Below are 12249 nucleotides of genomic sequence, written 5' to 3'. Positions count from 1 at the left end.
TCACGTGGCTGCATGTGGGCGCTCATTGACAAAACATTGGGTTCGCAGCCGGCCAAGCAGGACAATAGCAAGAAGTCTATCGCAGCTATCTCATCGCTCCTCTGAGTCCTCGGACAGCTTGTCCCACTCGCTGTCCGTACTCAGGTCGCCCGTGCTCTCTCCCAGTCCGCCCTTCCTCTTCTTCACGGCGTCGTCGACCAGCGGCGCTAGCCGAGTCGACGCGCCTGTCGTGCTTGCGCCTGCCGGGCCACCGCCCGAGGAGCTCGCAGGCACAGCCTGGGGCGTCTGCTCGCGCTCGCTTGGCCGGTCTACAAACACGGTGCTCTGCGTCCCTGGCCTCGGCGCACGCTTCTCCTTCTTCGCTAGCCCATCGCTCTGCGCCTGCACTTGCTCCTTTGCGTCGACTTCGGTCTCGTCGCCTGTGTCGATATCCGCCTGCTCGCCGTCACCAGCTGCGTCGCCATGGCCGCCGCGACGATCGGCGCGGATGCGCTTGGCTTCCTCCTCAGCCTTCTGCGCTATCTGAATCTCTCGCGCGAACCAGTTGATTCCGTACCAGAGCCCGCCGGTAAGGAAGGACAGGATTACAAAGTGAACACTGTACGTGCCGATGAAGAGCGCGAAGAAGAGGAGCTGGAGCGCGCCGAACGAGACGTTGGTGGCGATGAGGAGGGTCGGTGTGGGTCCTGGGGTGAAGATGGACTCCCAGAGATCTTCGAAGAACCTGCCGGCCATGTTGTTGGTGTGATATGAGGCTGAGTGTAGTGACGTGGTGTTGGAGCGTTGCTAGAGCTCGTGCGAGGGCGGCCTGAAGTACCCCGCTGCTGCCTGGTGTTTGGTACTGGACAAGTGGTGATACGGTTTTGCGACGTTGTCGAAGCAAGAGTACAGGCTGGCACAGCGTCAGTGGCGCTGAAGCCGTAGCGCCAGTGTAGACTGGAGCGGCGTGAAGGAGAGCTGCAAGCTTCGCGTGTAGTAGCGGGGCTGGCGGTCCCTGCCGCGGAGACGTAGATGCTTGTGATTGGTTCCTTTGGTGGTACGCATATTAATCCTTGGAACGTGACTGATAGGCGGCGAGGGTGCGTGACCATACAGATTGCATTCGTTCTAGTGACATTCAGAAGATGAAGATGGGCAAGCACTGTTCAGCAAATAATTTCACTCGTACTGAATTTACACCAGCATGGTAGCTACATAACCGCACAGTTGGTCGCTGGTTTTGAAGAGTGCCGATAGACGTATCTCGAACTGCTCTTATGCCTTCGCCTTCGCCCGTCGTAGCCATAACCGAGATCATCCAAAAGGTCGTCGTCCATGATCATCCTGTCATGAAAGGAATTATACCCACCGTGCAGCGCTGGACTAGTTCCGTAGGGGCCGGTGAGCCGATGATCGTACCCGTAGCTGTTAACCGGCACCATTGCGCGACTCGAGGATACCAACGGCATACTCGGAGACATACTTGTAGCCGTGTTCATGCCCAGACCTCCGTCCCAGCTATTCCTTGCCCGTGGAACATTTCCCCACGAGCCAGGAATGGCGTGGCTGCCCCCAAGATGACCTCGGATCAACTGGTTACAACCCCACGGTCCTTGCACCATTTCAATCGTCTCGCGATCTGCAAAGCCGCCGTTGCACTGTGGACAAGTGAAGGCGGGTGCAATGAGGGTCTGATAGGTCTGGCGATTCGGACAGCTGATGAGGTCGGAGAGGAAGCCACAGGGCTGTGACATCGAGAGCCAGGAGTGTCCGCATGTGGGAGAGTCGTAGAGGGTGCAACCGCACATCTTGAATACTACGACAATGTCGACGGTGCGTAGAAGAAACGAATCGAGGACAACCTGTCGGTCGATAGAGGCGTGTATCAAGGTAGACGGGGGTGTCGATGTGAAGTTTGTTATTTGCTGAACATATATAGTACATTTTGGGGAATCTGTGAAGTATGCGAAGCCTCATTCGTGCGCGTGCTGTCGTTCGTGAAGCTCATCGTTCGTCTGCTAGGCGTGAAGTGCCAGGAGTATTCACCACCAGATCATTGACCAGGCTTCTTCGAGTCGTCAAGTGGTACCACGACATCAGCCTCTTCAGTTTCGGCGTCCTCGCTGTTTTGCTTCTGGATCGTTTGCATCAACTCGTACAATTGGCCAATTTGCTGATCTACGGCGCATCAGTATTTTGCACCTCATAAAAAGTCGTTTGCGTACCGCTCATCTTGTCGATCTTGGCCTTATCCATTTTCTCTCCTCTCCAACCCTCTCCTTGCAGCGCTTGAGCGTACATCTGCCATTCTGAAAGGAATCCTATCTGCGATGCTGTGAGTCCCTGAACAGTCACGTGCCGCGTTGAGTTCCTACAATTTGAACGGGATTGTCGATGTCTTTGTGAGCTCTGAACTCAGCTTTGACGTACATATCGCCGAGCATACGTTGTTCTACTGGCAGCCGCTTTCGATGTGTCCGCAGGATCGTCCTGTAGAGAGGAATCGGCGGCAGTAATGCTGCTGGAGCAGGTCGGAACGGCCCCTTCGCAGCACCAGCATCTGTTGCTGTAGCTAGCAGTCGCGAGTATACCCTCATAGTGCTTCAATTGAGTTTTTGGAGGACGTCGATGGAAATCCAAGATCGAGTGATGGTCATCGAGGTTCGATGACCTCAGCCTCGGCTAGCGTGGTCAGGGTCCAGAGCACATTGACCAATCTTTTCGAGCCTCACTCCGGAAATCCGCAATCGACAACATGCTGCCGACGCCTTCCACCTCGCACGTCTGTTTTGACCGTGTGTACGAGCCAGCGGAAGACTCGTATCTACTGCTAGATACTCTATCGTCGTCCAGCGAATGCGAATTCCTGTCGGAGCGCTTCCCAGCGCTGACAGCCCCGCCGTTGGTACTCGAGGTGGGCGTCGGCTCAGGCGTTGTGCTGGCTTTCGTCGCTGCAAACGCGCGCACCATATTTGGTCGAAATGACATACTAACACTCGGGACTGACATCAACAGCTTCGCCTGTCAAGCGGCTTCGCAGACCGTGTCAACGGCTATCAAAGAGAAGGAGCATCATGAAGAAAGATCTATATTCCTAGATATCGTAAATGGTGACCTGGCATCGTCCCTTCGCCCGCACTCTGTCGACGTTTTCATCTTCAACCCACCATACGTTCCAGCCGAACTGCCCGACTTCTCGCGCCATTCCGACTACAATGCCGTACCCGAGGGAAAGTCCAAGACTAGCTTCGAGCAGGACTCGTACCTGCTGGAGCTGTCATACGCTGGTGGAGAAGATGGCATGGAGGTGACCAATAAGATGCTGGAGCAGATACCGGACATACTGAGCGACGGCCGTGGAGTCGGTTACGTGTTGCTGTGCGCGCAAAACAAGCCAGACGTTGTCAAGCAGCAGATAAGAGAGTGGGGATCTGGGTGGCAGGCAGAGACGGTCGGGGCAAGTGGGAAGCAGGCAGGCTGGGAGAAGCTCCATATTGTGAGGATCTGGAAGAACGCTCACTAGAACGTCACCTCCATGTCCGCCAACGCCACCGACCCTCCCATGCGCTTCAGCATGCCTAGTGCCACGGGCTCCATTCTGGCCAACAGGCCTGTTGTCGTCGGACGCCTTGAAGGTGCAATTTGTAAGCAGCGTGTCATCCAGTCGTTCAGTTCGTCACTATACTGGGGATTCGGAGGGCCCTGATTTGTGATACCTCTGCTGAGCTGTGTCTGTGCGTCAAGGTTGATTGGGAGCGCCCGTCTTGGAATTCTGGCTGTAACGTATCGATCCGAAGAAGAGTAGTAATCTTGTTCCGAGTTCTCTGGGTCCTGCCCTACCCTCTCCAGGAAAGCCGCCCTGCTGTGTTCAGTGTCCTCGATCGGCTTTTGTCCCGTCGCAAGGAAGTGGACGCACGCTCCGAGCGCCCAGACTTCTGCCGCCATGGTATTGATCTGAGGGTTCTCTGGAGGCTGCCACTCGTACGTTCCGCAGAACGACGGCACATCTTGCTTACTTGTATGCCACAAGAGGGCACAGCCGAAGTCGTGTATCTTGAAGGACGGGTATGTAGTCCCGATATCGACCACCAGTATGTTCTTCGGCTTGATGTCCCGATGCAGCATAGGGCGGCGGTCTTTGGTGTGGCCAATCTCGTTCTGCAAGAATGCTAGGGCCTGTGTGGCCTGCACGAAGAACCTCCAGATATAGCTCTCGGGTACAGGCTTGAAGTTTTTGAGGTCGAACTCTCGGTTCTTCCACACCGCCATGTCGCCCAGGGGATAGTACTCGAAGAGCGCGATGCCATAGTTGGGCTCATCAGAGGCAACGCAGGTTAGAGCATGCACAACTCTGTTGCATCTAGGTAGCAAAGCAAGCGCGCGAATCTCGAAAGGCCTCGGGTCATTAGCAGAGTTAGCGTGGACCTCCAGAACCTTCTTGACGATGAGCTGAGGGCCTCCGCGGTCCGCGAAGCGAGTCTTCAGTAAGACGACTTGATCTTTGAACTCGCGAAATGTCTTCCAATCATTCGGATAATAGGCAAACGGCGCTGGTCCGCGCTTCTGCCGCTTTGTTCTCGTTGTATCGCGGCTTTGCGTGGTTGCGGAGTCTGTACGCTTCTTTGGCATCTCCGCAGACACGGCGTCGCCGACAATTGAAGACTGTGGTGGAGGAGACTATGGTGTACTGCGAGAGAGTGGAGAGGTAATGAAGGCAGGCTCGCTGAGACGAGCTTTCCGGCGAGAAAGCGCTGCCATTTCACTCATCTTACCTTCACCTCGCTTCCAGAGACAAGCAACACATCCGAAATCAATGCTGGAAGGCATATCGCGTGTGTAGGATTAGGCAGATGCGCTGCGCAACCAGTCCTTTCCGCAAATGTCAAAAGCAAACCTGCCGTGCGACGGGGCAGCAAGCCACGAAACGGAGAACGGCAGCGACAACACAATTGACCTGTCACGAGACATGGTAGCAAGATGAGAAAGAATTTCTAAACAGAAATCCTATCGAAGCACGCAGGGATTTGCAGATCATATGTTCCTTTCGCTTTCTCACCGCTGCTACGAAGGTGAGTGGCATGAAATGACATGAGGTGATCTCCCACGGACCACCCCCACGCTCTCACCACCAGAATGCGAGCGACAGCACCACAACTCTCGCCACGTCCGTGTCCACTGATACCGAAAATACATGATCTGCAACTCAGCCGCGCTGCGGCCGAGCCTCACGCTATATAAAAGCACTTGCTGTGTCGTACCCTGACGTCTTCCATCAGCACAAACCGATTCATACCAACACTACTATTTACTACCGAGTAAACACACTTCTACTCAACAAATATACGCCACAATGACAACCTCAACTCCGCTTACCCAACAAATAGGTCACTGCCGCGCCCAGCGCCATGCTCTGCAACACTACTCCACCGGAGCCTCCACGATAGTGATACCCGAAACCATGCTATCGGAAGCACAAGAGTATGACTGGGCCGCATGCTACAACGAAGTTGACCGGTGGCACACCCCCGAGCCGGAGTCTGTGCACGAGCAAGGTACGTCTCGTCCTACCCAAGACGACAACCATCCAACGCAGGCAGGGTGACACGCTAACGATACGACAGAGACAGGGAAGACGAGGCCAGTGAAGGTGTTCATGGGAGGTGCGAAAACGGAGGGTGCGAAGCTGTGGTGCTTGAAGGTTGAGGAGGCAGGGCTTTGCACTGGGTGTGGGGGAAAGAGAGATGTCGCGCGGTCTGAGTAGCATCCTTCAACGCTACTGGACTATAGACGATAGACGTGTAGAGCTGCAACTAGACATAGACTAGAAAATAGACAACGACACTGCCAACCCTCGTCAGCGCCAATCATCAGTCGACGGCAATAGCAAACCCTCATCGGCCCTTCCCACCCCATCGCTGCAAACCAGCAATATTCCCCGATCCGCCACCGGCCTCGAATGCCCTTAACGAACGTACCTGAGCTAGCGCGAGTGCGGGGTGCAGTAGAGCGGCGGTTCCACGTCTCCCTCCGGTTAGCCAGCCGTCAGAGTTGAGGCTCTCGTGCAGCTCCGACAACGCACCACTCATCGCGCGTCTGCATGTCGATCTCATTGGGGGTTCGAGATGGGCTTGTTCGGCTCGTCGGATGCGAGCAGTTCATTGACGGAGGCGCGGAGGAGTCGTTTCCTAGATGGGAGATGTGGCCGCTCTGTCTTGGTATGCATACCTAGGTGGAGTTGGTGGTGAGGCTCAACATGCAGGTCGAAAGTGTATGTAGGATCCTGAGATGATGCCTCGCCTCAGTTCGACACACTGCCTTGCATATCGCACAATCCGTGTCTACCAGGAGTGTCACAATATCTTTACGCGTTCGTTTCGTCATTGCGCTCAGAAAGTTACCTTTGCGTAGACTGGATTCGGTCATAGGCTGGGACACCATCCGTGCCGCTAGATATTGCGGGGTATCAGCATCGTCACTCGAGCAGCCCAGGACGCAGCACAGCAATTGCTGTGCATCTGGAGACCCCATAGTTGAGGTTAAGCATGGTGTTGAGTGTCGATAGTGCTGGGCGAATAACTCCTTGGAGCTTCGGAGACAGCGGGTGTTGCTCCACATGCAGTCTAGCTTCCACCACGACCGCTTCTTTCACACCAGACGATGAGGCTCTTGATCAAGAATCCATTCTGGAGGCTGGGCGTGGCGGCTTGGCTGGCTCAACAGCGGACGTTGTGGGGTTAGCTTTCACGCCGCACCCGTCGCGGAGAAACGAGCCAGTCAGAGGCGGTTGCCCCAGCTCCGCCCCCGCTTCTATCCCCGCAAGTGCTCGCAAAGTTTCTCGGGCCTTTGAAGACGATGACGATGGGGCGGACACTCTTCTGCTTCTGGCAATGAGCAGTGTAGATTGGACGGTGCGGCGACTGGCGGAGACAGGCGGCGACAATGCGGTCTTGTCTTTGCAGGTTTGGGAAGCGTCGGCGCCGGGAAGCATCTCAACTTGATTCTATAAAAGAACGGTCTGCGCTGTGGACTTATCAGCACAGCACCTCGAGCTTTCCAAAGCTTTTCAGTCAAATCTCCAATTCGCAATCACGATGGCGACCTTCAAATTGGTGTCCGCAGCAGCGATGCTCATCAGCCAGGCGGCCGCATCCCCTCAGGCTCAGATGTTTGAACGCAGACAAGTTGGAGGCGATGAACCAGATGTGGTCATCGCTGGAGCATCCTCGTATAACGGCCTCAACCTGGTTCCCCAAATGGGATGGAACAACTGGAACGCCTTTCACTGCGATGTGAACGAATCGTTGCTTTTGACCACCGCACAGGACATGATTGACTACGGTCTGCGCGATCTTGGATACAATCACATTGTCCTCGACGACTGCTGGGCCGTTGGAAGAAACGAGAGCGGTTTCCTCGTTGAAGACAGTGAGTTACCTCCTAGAATGTATTAGCTCAGCATGCTAACCATGAACCAGGCTACAAGTTCCCCAGCGGCATGAAGGCTGTTGCTGACCAGATCCACGATCTGGGCTTCAAGTTTGGCATGTACTCTTCTGCTGGCGTTTTGACGTGCGGGAGGTACCCAGGAAGTCTTGGTTACGAGAAGAAGGATGCCGATCTTTGGGCTTCGTGGGGCGTCGACTACCTCAAGTACGACAACTGCTTCAACCAGGGCCAGTCCGGCACACCGAAGCTTTCCTTTGACCGCTACAATGTCATGTCGGAGGCTCTCAACGCCACTGGCCGCGAGATGGTTTACGCAATGTGCAACTGGGGTAACGACGACCCCTTCGACTGGGCTTACAGGATCGCAAACTCTGGCCGTATGTCCGGTGACATCTACGATTCTTTCAACCGACCTGACGACCGTTGCCCCTGCACCGAAGCCATTGGCTGTGCATGGCCTGGATTCCACTGCTCTGTCATGAACATTCTGAACAAGATGCCGGCTATTACCTCGCGCACCATGTCCGGCTACTTCAACGACATGGACATGCTTGAAATCGGCAACGGTGGCCAGACTGACTCCGAGTACGTGGTTCATTTCAGCATGTGGGCCATGAACAGTTCGCCTCTGCTCATTGGAACCAACGTCGGTACTCTGTCCCCTGCCAACCTCGCCATTTATGCCAACCCTGCCATCATCGCTATCAACCAGGACGCCTCCGCTGGTGCCGCCAAGCGTGTGTGGCGCTACCTGGTCGACGCTGATGCGACTGGCGAGGGCGAGATCTCTCTCTGGACCCGTACTCTGGCGAACGGCGACCGTATTGTGGCCCTGCTGAATGCTGGCAACACTACGCGCACCATGAACGCTACCATCGACGAGGTATTCTTTGATGAGCGCACCGCAGGAGCCTACCGCGCCCCACCCGAGCTCAGCCAGACTTGGGATGTTTACGACCTGTGGGCAAACCGCATGTCTGAGGCCGAGGCTGGTGCCGTTCTCGCTGGCATGAATGGAACCACCGTCCAGATCAGCGGCAACAGCACCACCAGGTTCAATGCGACTGCTATGTCGTATGCTGATGGCATCGAAGCCATGCACCCTGCGCTCTGGGGCCAGCAGGTGGGCACCCTTGCCCCTGGCGGCCGCTTCGAGGCCGAAATCGACAGGCACTCCGTTGGTGTGTACAGGCTGAAGTCTCAGGAGTCCAGCATGAGGAAGAGGGACGAACTCTAGATGACGAGCAGATGATTACGACCTTCATGAACTACAGTTAGATAGTGCTTTTGATGAGTTAGCCTTTGATGTAGAAAACTAAAATCGTTTACAAGAAAACCGGTTCGCCATATCGCAGAGTGAGATAAACGAGTTACTGCTGCACCCAGGCGCGTCCGACCAACTAGGCAAATGCAACGTTAGGCAAGAACGGTGAATGATCTTACTGACAGTTTTTGTTATTGGACTATATACGCTTAAATAGAGTTATTTAGTGGGTTCTCCGCGGCTTATTGGCCACAATAGTGATGGTTTGGATCCTACAAAATTGTCAGATGGCTGGTCTGACATGCGTGGGCATGGCGTTCGCCAAGTTTTGCTTACCTGCAGGCCGGGCAGCTGCACCCATAGTCATCACTTGCATCTCTTTGATGCAACGGCAGTGATCTGACATGTACATCGCTCGTCATTGTGGTGAGATTCGACGACTACATAATGCTGATATATTAGTCAACGCCACATTGCGGATAGACGATTTTCCCTGCTTCCACCCTTGCTGCAGCATGCAGACGCATCGCCTCGGAGATCTTGGCGCCGCTGGAGTCGAAGTTGTCCCGGATTGCGAACTACCCTTACTAGGTAACAGTGGATGGCCCAAAGTTCGACCGCCTCCGATCTGCCTTAGAATCCTTCTCGGCTTATTCGCTGTTTAGCTCGGGAAACTCAAGAGGTCCGAGTGAGGGCACCGTCGCGAAGAAGCGGGGGTGGTTTCTGCTTAGGTCCAATCATGTCAGAGGAATAGCATCGCCTCGTAACATTTCAGGCGCGGGAAGAGATGCAGTAAGGAAAGTGTCGTCCGTCAGACCCACTGAAGCGGCGGACGAGCATCCGAGAACGCTAAGGGACCGCTAGCAACGGCAGATGGACAAGACACTGCAACGTATAAGACAAACATAATCATCACACGTTGCGATCTGTACTCGTGGCAGTCAGGCGACAAGTCCTGCAACAACATATTCAGTATATACCAAAGTCCCAAAGCCAGAGATTTCTGAAGCCATACTCCCACCGAGGGTACATACGTCATGCACAAGACGATACTCCTCGCCCTCTGGGCAGGCGGATCGTTCATTCTCTACAAAATCGTCGCCTACGTTCTCACAGAGCTTCATCACCGAAGAGAAGCGAAACGACTCGGCTGCGAGCCCGCATTCCAGTTCAGGCTCCTCGATATCCAGGGCATTCGAAATGTGTGGAGAATGATTGCCGCAGATAAGAGATTCGCGGTCCCTGAATACCTCAAAGGACGCGTTGACAATGCTTGTGCCGAGGAAGGAAAGTCTATCACGACGTTCGCAATGAAGGTGATGGGGGCGAAGTCTATTTTCACAGTAAACCCGAAGAATGTTCAGGCTGTCCTTGCTACGCAGTTCAAAGACTTCGGCTTAGGCGAGAGGAGGAACGGGAACTTCTCTCCTCTACTTGGACATGGTATCGTGAGTGTCTCTTCCACATTGTAATGCAATGACAACTCGGAGTAGCACTAATTGCTTGGCAGTTCTCTACGGATGGCGCAGAATGGCAACACGCTCGTAATCTGCTACGCCCGCAGTTTGCACGTGAGCAAGTCAGCGACCTCGAACTCGAGGAGGAGCACATCAAGAACCTCATGCGTGTTCTGCCAGTAAACAAGGATGGCTGGACAGATGTCACAGACATCCAGCCGTTGTTCTTCAGGCTGACTATCGACTCCGCTACCGAGTTTCTTTTCGGTGAGAGTGTAGACTCACAGCTTGCAGCCTTGCCAGACTATGCATCAAGCTGACCTTCCAACGCCGTCAACGAGAAGGACTTCGCAAACTCATTCGACAAATCTCAGGGTACAGTCGCTATGGCGTCTCGTTTGGGTGAGCTATGGTGGCTAGCTTACGACAAGGAATTCAGGAAGCACCGCGACATCTGCTGGCAGTTCATCGACCACTACGTCCAGAAAGCCCTTTCGCAAGAGAAGGTCTCTGAGAAGCAGACTTCCACCGGAAAGCAGAAGTACGTATTCCTCGACGCGCTCGCAGAATCGTCACGCGACCCAATCGAACTCCGATCGCACATGATCTCCATCCTGCTCGCCGGCCGCGACACCACAGCGTCTCTCCTTTCCTTCGTCTACACGCTGTTCATCAAGCACCCCGAGGTCTACCAAAAGCTTCGCGCTGTCGTACTCGAGGAGTTCGGTACCTACAACAACCCCCGCAACATCACCTTTTCGACTCTGAAGTCTTGCAACTACCTCCAGTGGATCCTGAACGAGACGCTGCGTCTGCATCCGGTCGTACCGCTCGATGGTCGCAGAGCTCTCAAGGACACTACTATCCCCACTGGCGGCGGCCCGAACGGCGACAAGCCTATCTACGTGCGCAAGGGCGTCCAGGTCGACTACAGCGTGTACGTGATCCACCGCCGCAAGGACCTCTGGGGCGAAGACGCCGATGAGTTCCGTCCCGACCGCTGGGATGGGAGGAAGTCCGGGTGGGAGTACCTGCCGTTCAACGGCGGGCCGAGGATCTGTATTGGACAGCAGGTTAGTATTCCCCGTTCATGCGATACAAATTCAATACTGACGTCGAGTAGTTTGCACTTACAGAAGCTGGCTACGTGCTTGTGAGGCTCGCACAGCGGTTTGAGGAGATTGTTGGTGTTGGGAACAGCTGGGAGAGTGCAGAGAACGGCGGACAGGGGTACTTCAGGACTAAGCTCAGCTTGACTGGATGTCCTGCGGATGGTGTCAAGGTCAGGATGAAGGAAGCGAAGGAGTAAGTAGGCGACGAAATGTTGTACAGTTTTTACAACCCCTAGAAGATGTGCGTACAATGCTCACTGGCTGGCTGCACTCAAAGGAGCCACCATGAACGTATTGTTCCTGATCTTTTTCGGCGTTTTCTTGACCAGTAATGCCAGTCAAAGCATTCACCATCTCATGTACACTGATAGAGCATCAAACATTATTTCTAGTCACCACCAGGCTACGTCAAGCCGAATCATCGCCCCCTTGTCCAACGCCGCTTTATTGCTCACATGAAAAGCGTTTGCCGCGACCAGCAAGGCTGTATTGGTGACGACCTTCGGGCGGCGACCAGCTTTGATTCGACTGGCTGAGCACACTCACCCTCAGGAAGCCCACACGTGAGCACAATTTCGCTGCCAACGCTGGGTGAAGACAGCCAAGGTACTTGGTACACGAGGAAAGGTCGTAATACAATGCAATCACGCATACAAGAAGCTATGCTGGCCTGTCTTGTATTTGTACCTCACCATATCCCGAACAATATCACAAGCTGCGTCCCAACATCCAGCACGCCCTGCTCATGATGGTACTTTCTCCAATACCAACATTGGCACAAACAGCGCTCAAAAACCACACATTCCACTGCCAAAGCATCGAAAATCCAGAGTCCTGCTGCCCCGCGCACTCAAAATTCCCTACATCTCCCCCCACAACGCCTCCATCGCCTCCAGCGGCCAAGTCTCCTTCTCGTCTCCACACCAGCACCCATGGCTCCTCTCCGTGCTCGTAAACTACACGGCGACGATCTGAACGACGGCCCGGACCT

The 12249-nt window shown here is 54.6% G+C and overlaps 7 protein-coding genes across 7 annotated transcripts; 3 read left to right on the top strand and 4 right to left on the bottom strand.

Annotated features, from left to right (window-relative positions):
• Positions 1 to 25: 25 nt before the first annotated feature.
• C7974DRAFT_389525 (ER protein Pkr1-domain-containing protein) lies at positions 26 to 953 on the bottom strand. Its single transcript, XM_046141371.1, has one exon. The coding sequence runs from the start codon at positions 733 to 735 to the stop codon at positions 91 to 93; it is 645 nt and encodes a 214-aa protein (XP_045998663.1). The 5' UTR covers positions 736 to 953; the 3' UTR covers positions 26 to 90.
• A 147-nt stretch (positions 954 to 1100) lies between these two features.
• On the bottom strand, positions 1101 to 2169 carry C7974DRAFT_141257 (uncharacterized protein). The gene has a single exon (XM_046135600.1). The coding sequence runs from the start codon at positions 1785 to 1787 to the stop codon at positions 1191 to 1193; it is 597 nt and encodes a 198-aa protein (XP_045998662.1). The 5' UTR covers positions 1788 to 2169; the 3' UTR covers positions 1101 to 1190.
• C7974DRAFT_410919 (acetate non-utilizing protein 9, mitochondrial precursor) lies at positions 2033 to 2576 on the bottom strand (the record flags this gene model as incomplete). The annotated part of the gene is made up of 3 exons (XM_046143512.1): positions 2033 to 2157; positions 2205 to 2304; positions 2355 to 2576. 3 exons carry the CDS (start codon positions 2574 to 2576, stop codon positions 2033 to 2035), a joined length of 447 nt encoding a protein of 148 aa, XP_045998661.1.
• Positions 2577 to 2734: 158 nt separating this feature from the next.
• C7974DRAFT_307025 (methyltransferase domain-containing protein) lies at positions 2735 to 3502 on the top strand (the record flags this gene model as incomplete). Its single annotated transcript, XM_046138109.1, has 1 exon — positions 2735 to 3502. One exon carries the CDS (start codon positions 2735 to 2737, stop codon positions 3500 to 3502), a length of 768 nt encoding a protein of 255 aa, XP_045998660.1.
• Positions 3503 to 3557: 55 nt separating this feature from the next.
• Positions 3558 to 4608, bottom strand: C7974DRAFT_410917 (serine/threonine protein kinase-like protein; the record flags this gene model as incomplete). Its single annotated transcript, XM_046143511.1, has 2 exons — positions 3558 to 3607; positions 3660 to 4608. The coding sequence occupies 2 exons, from the start codon at positions 4606 to 4608 to the stop codon at positions 3558 to 3560; spliced, it is 999 nt and encodes a 332-aa protein (XP_045998659.1).
• Positions 4609 to 7142: 2534 nt separating this feature from the next.
• On the top strand, positions 7143 to 8662 carry C7974DRAFT_306529 (glycoside hydrolase superfamily; the record flags this gene model as incomplete). The annotated part of the gene is made up of 2 exons (XM_046138090.1): positions 7143 to 7404; positions 7455 to 8662. 2 exons carry the CDS (start codon positions 7143 to 7145, stop codon positions 8660 to 8662), a joined length of 1470 nt encoding a protein of 489 aa, XP_045998658.1.
• A 765-nt stretch (positions 8663 to 9427) lies between these two features.
• C7974DRAFT_450352 (cytochrome P450 52A12) lies at positions 9428 to 11455 on the top strand (the record flags this gene model as incomplete). Its single annotated transcript, XM_046145738.1, has 4 exons — positions 9428 to 10137; positions 10200 to 10421; positions 10491 to 11219; positions 11270 to 11455. The coding sequence occupies exons 1-4, from the start codon at positions 9727 to 9729 to the stop codon at positions 11453 to 11455; spliced, it is 1548 nt and encodes a 515-aa protein (XP_045998657.1). The 5' UTR covers positions 9428 to 9726.
• Positions 11456 to 12249: the final 794 nt, after the last annotated feature.

This window comes from Boeremia exigua (genome assembly GCF_020726555.1).
Source record: "Boeremia exigua strain MPI-SDFR-AT-0100 chromosome Unknown C7974scaffold_4, whole genome shotgun sequence".
NCBI classification, from domain to species: domain Eukaryota; kingdom Fungi; phylum Ascomycota; class Dothideomycetes; order Pleosporales; family Didymellaceae; genus Boeremia; species Boeremia exigua.
Note: the sequence above shows the minus strand (reverse complement) of the source record. Positions and strands in the feature narration are given on the sequence as shown.

Bases quoted from the DNA above. Each gene is read 5' to 3' on its own strand.
- C7974DRAFT_141257 (XM_046135600.1), bottom strand. From the start codon at position 1,787: ATGTGCGGTTGCACCCTCTACGACTCTCCCACATGCGGACACTCCTGG.
- C7974DRAFT_389525 (XM_046141371.1), bottom strand. From the start codon at position 735: ATGGCCGGCAGGTTCTTCGAAGATCTCTGGGAGTCCATCTTCACCCCA.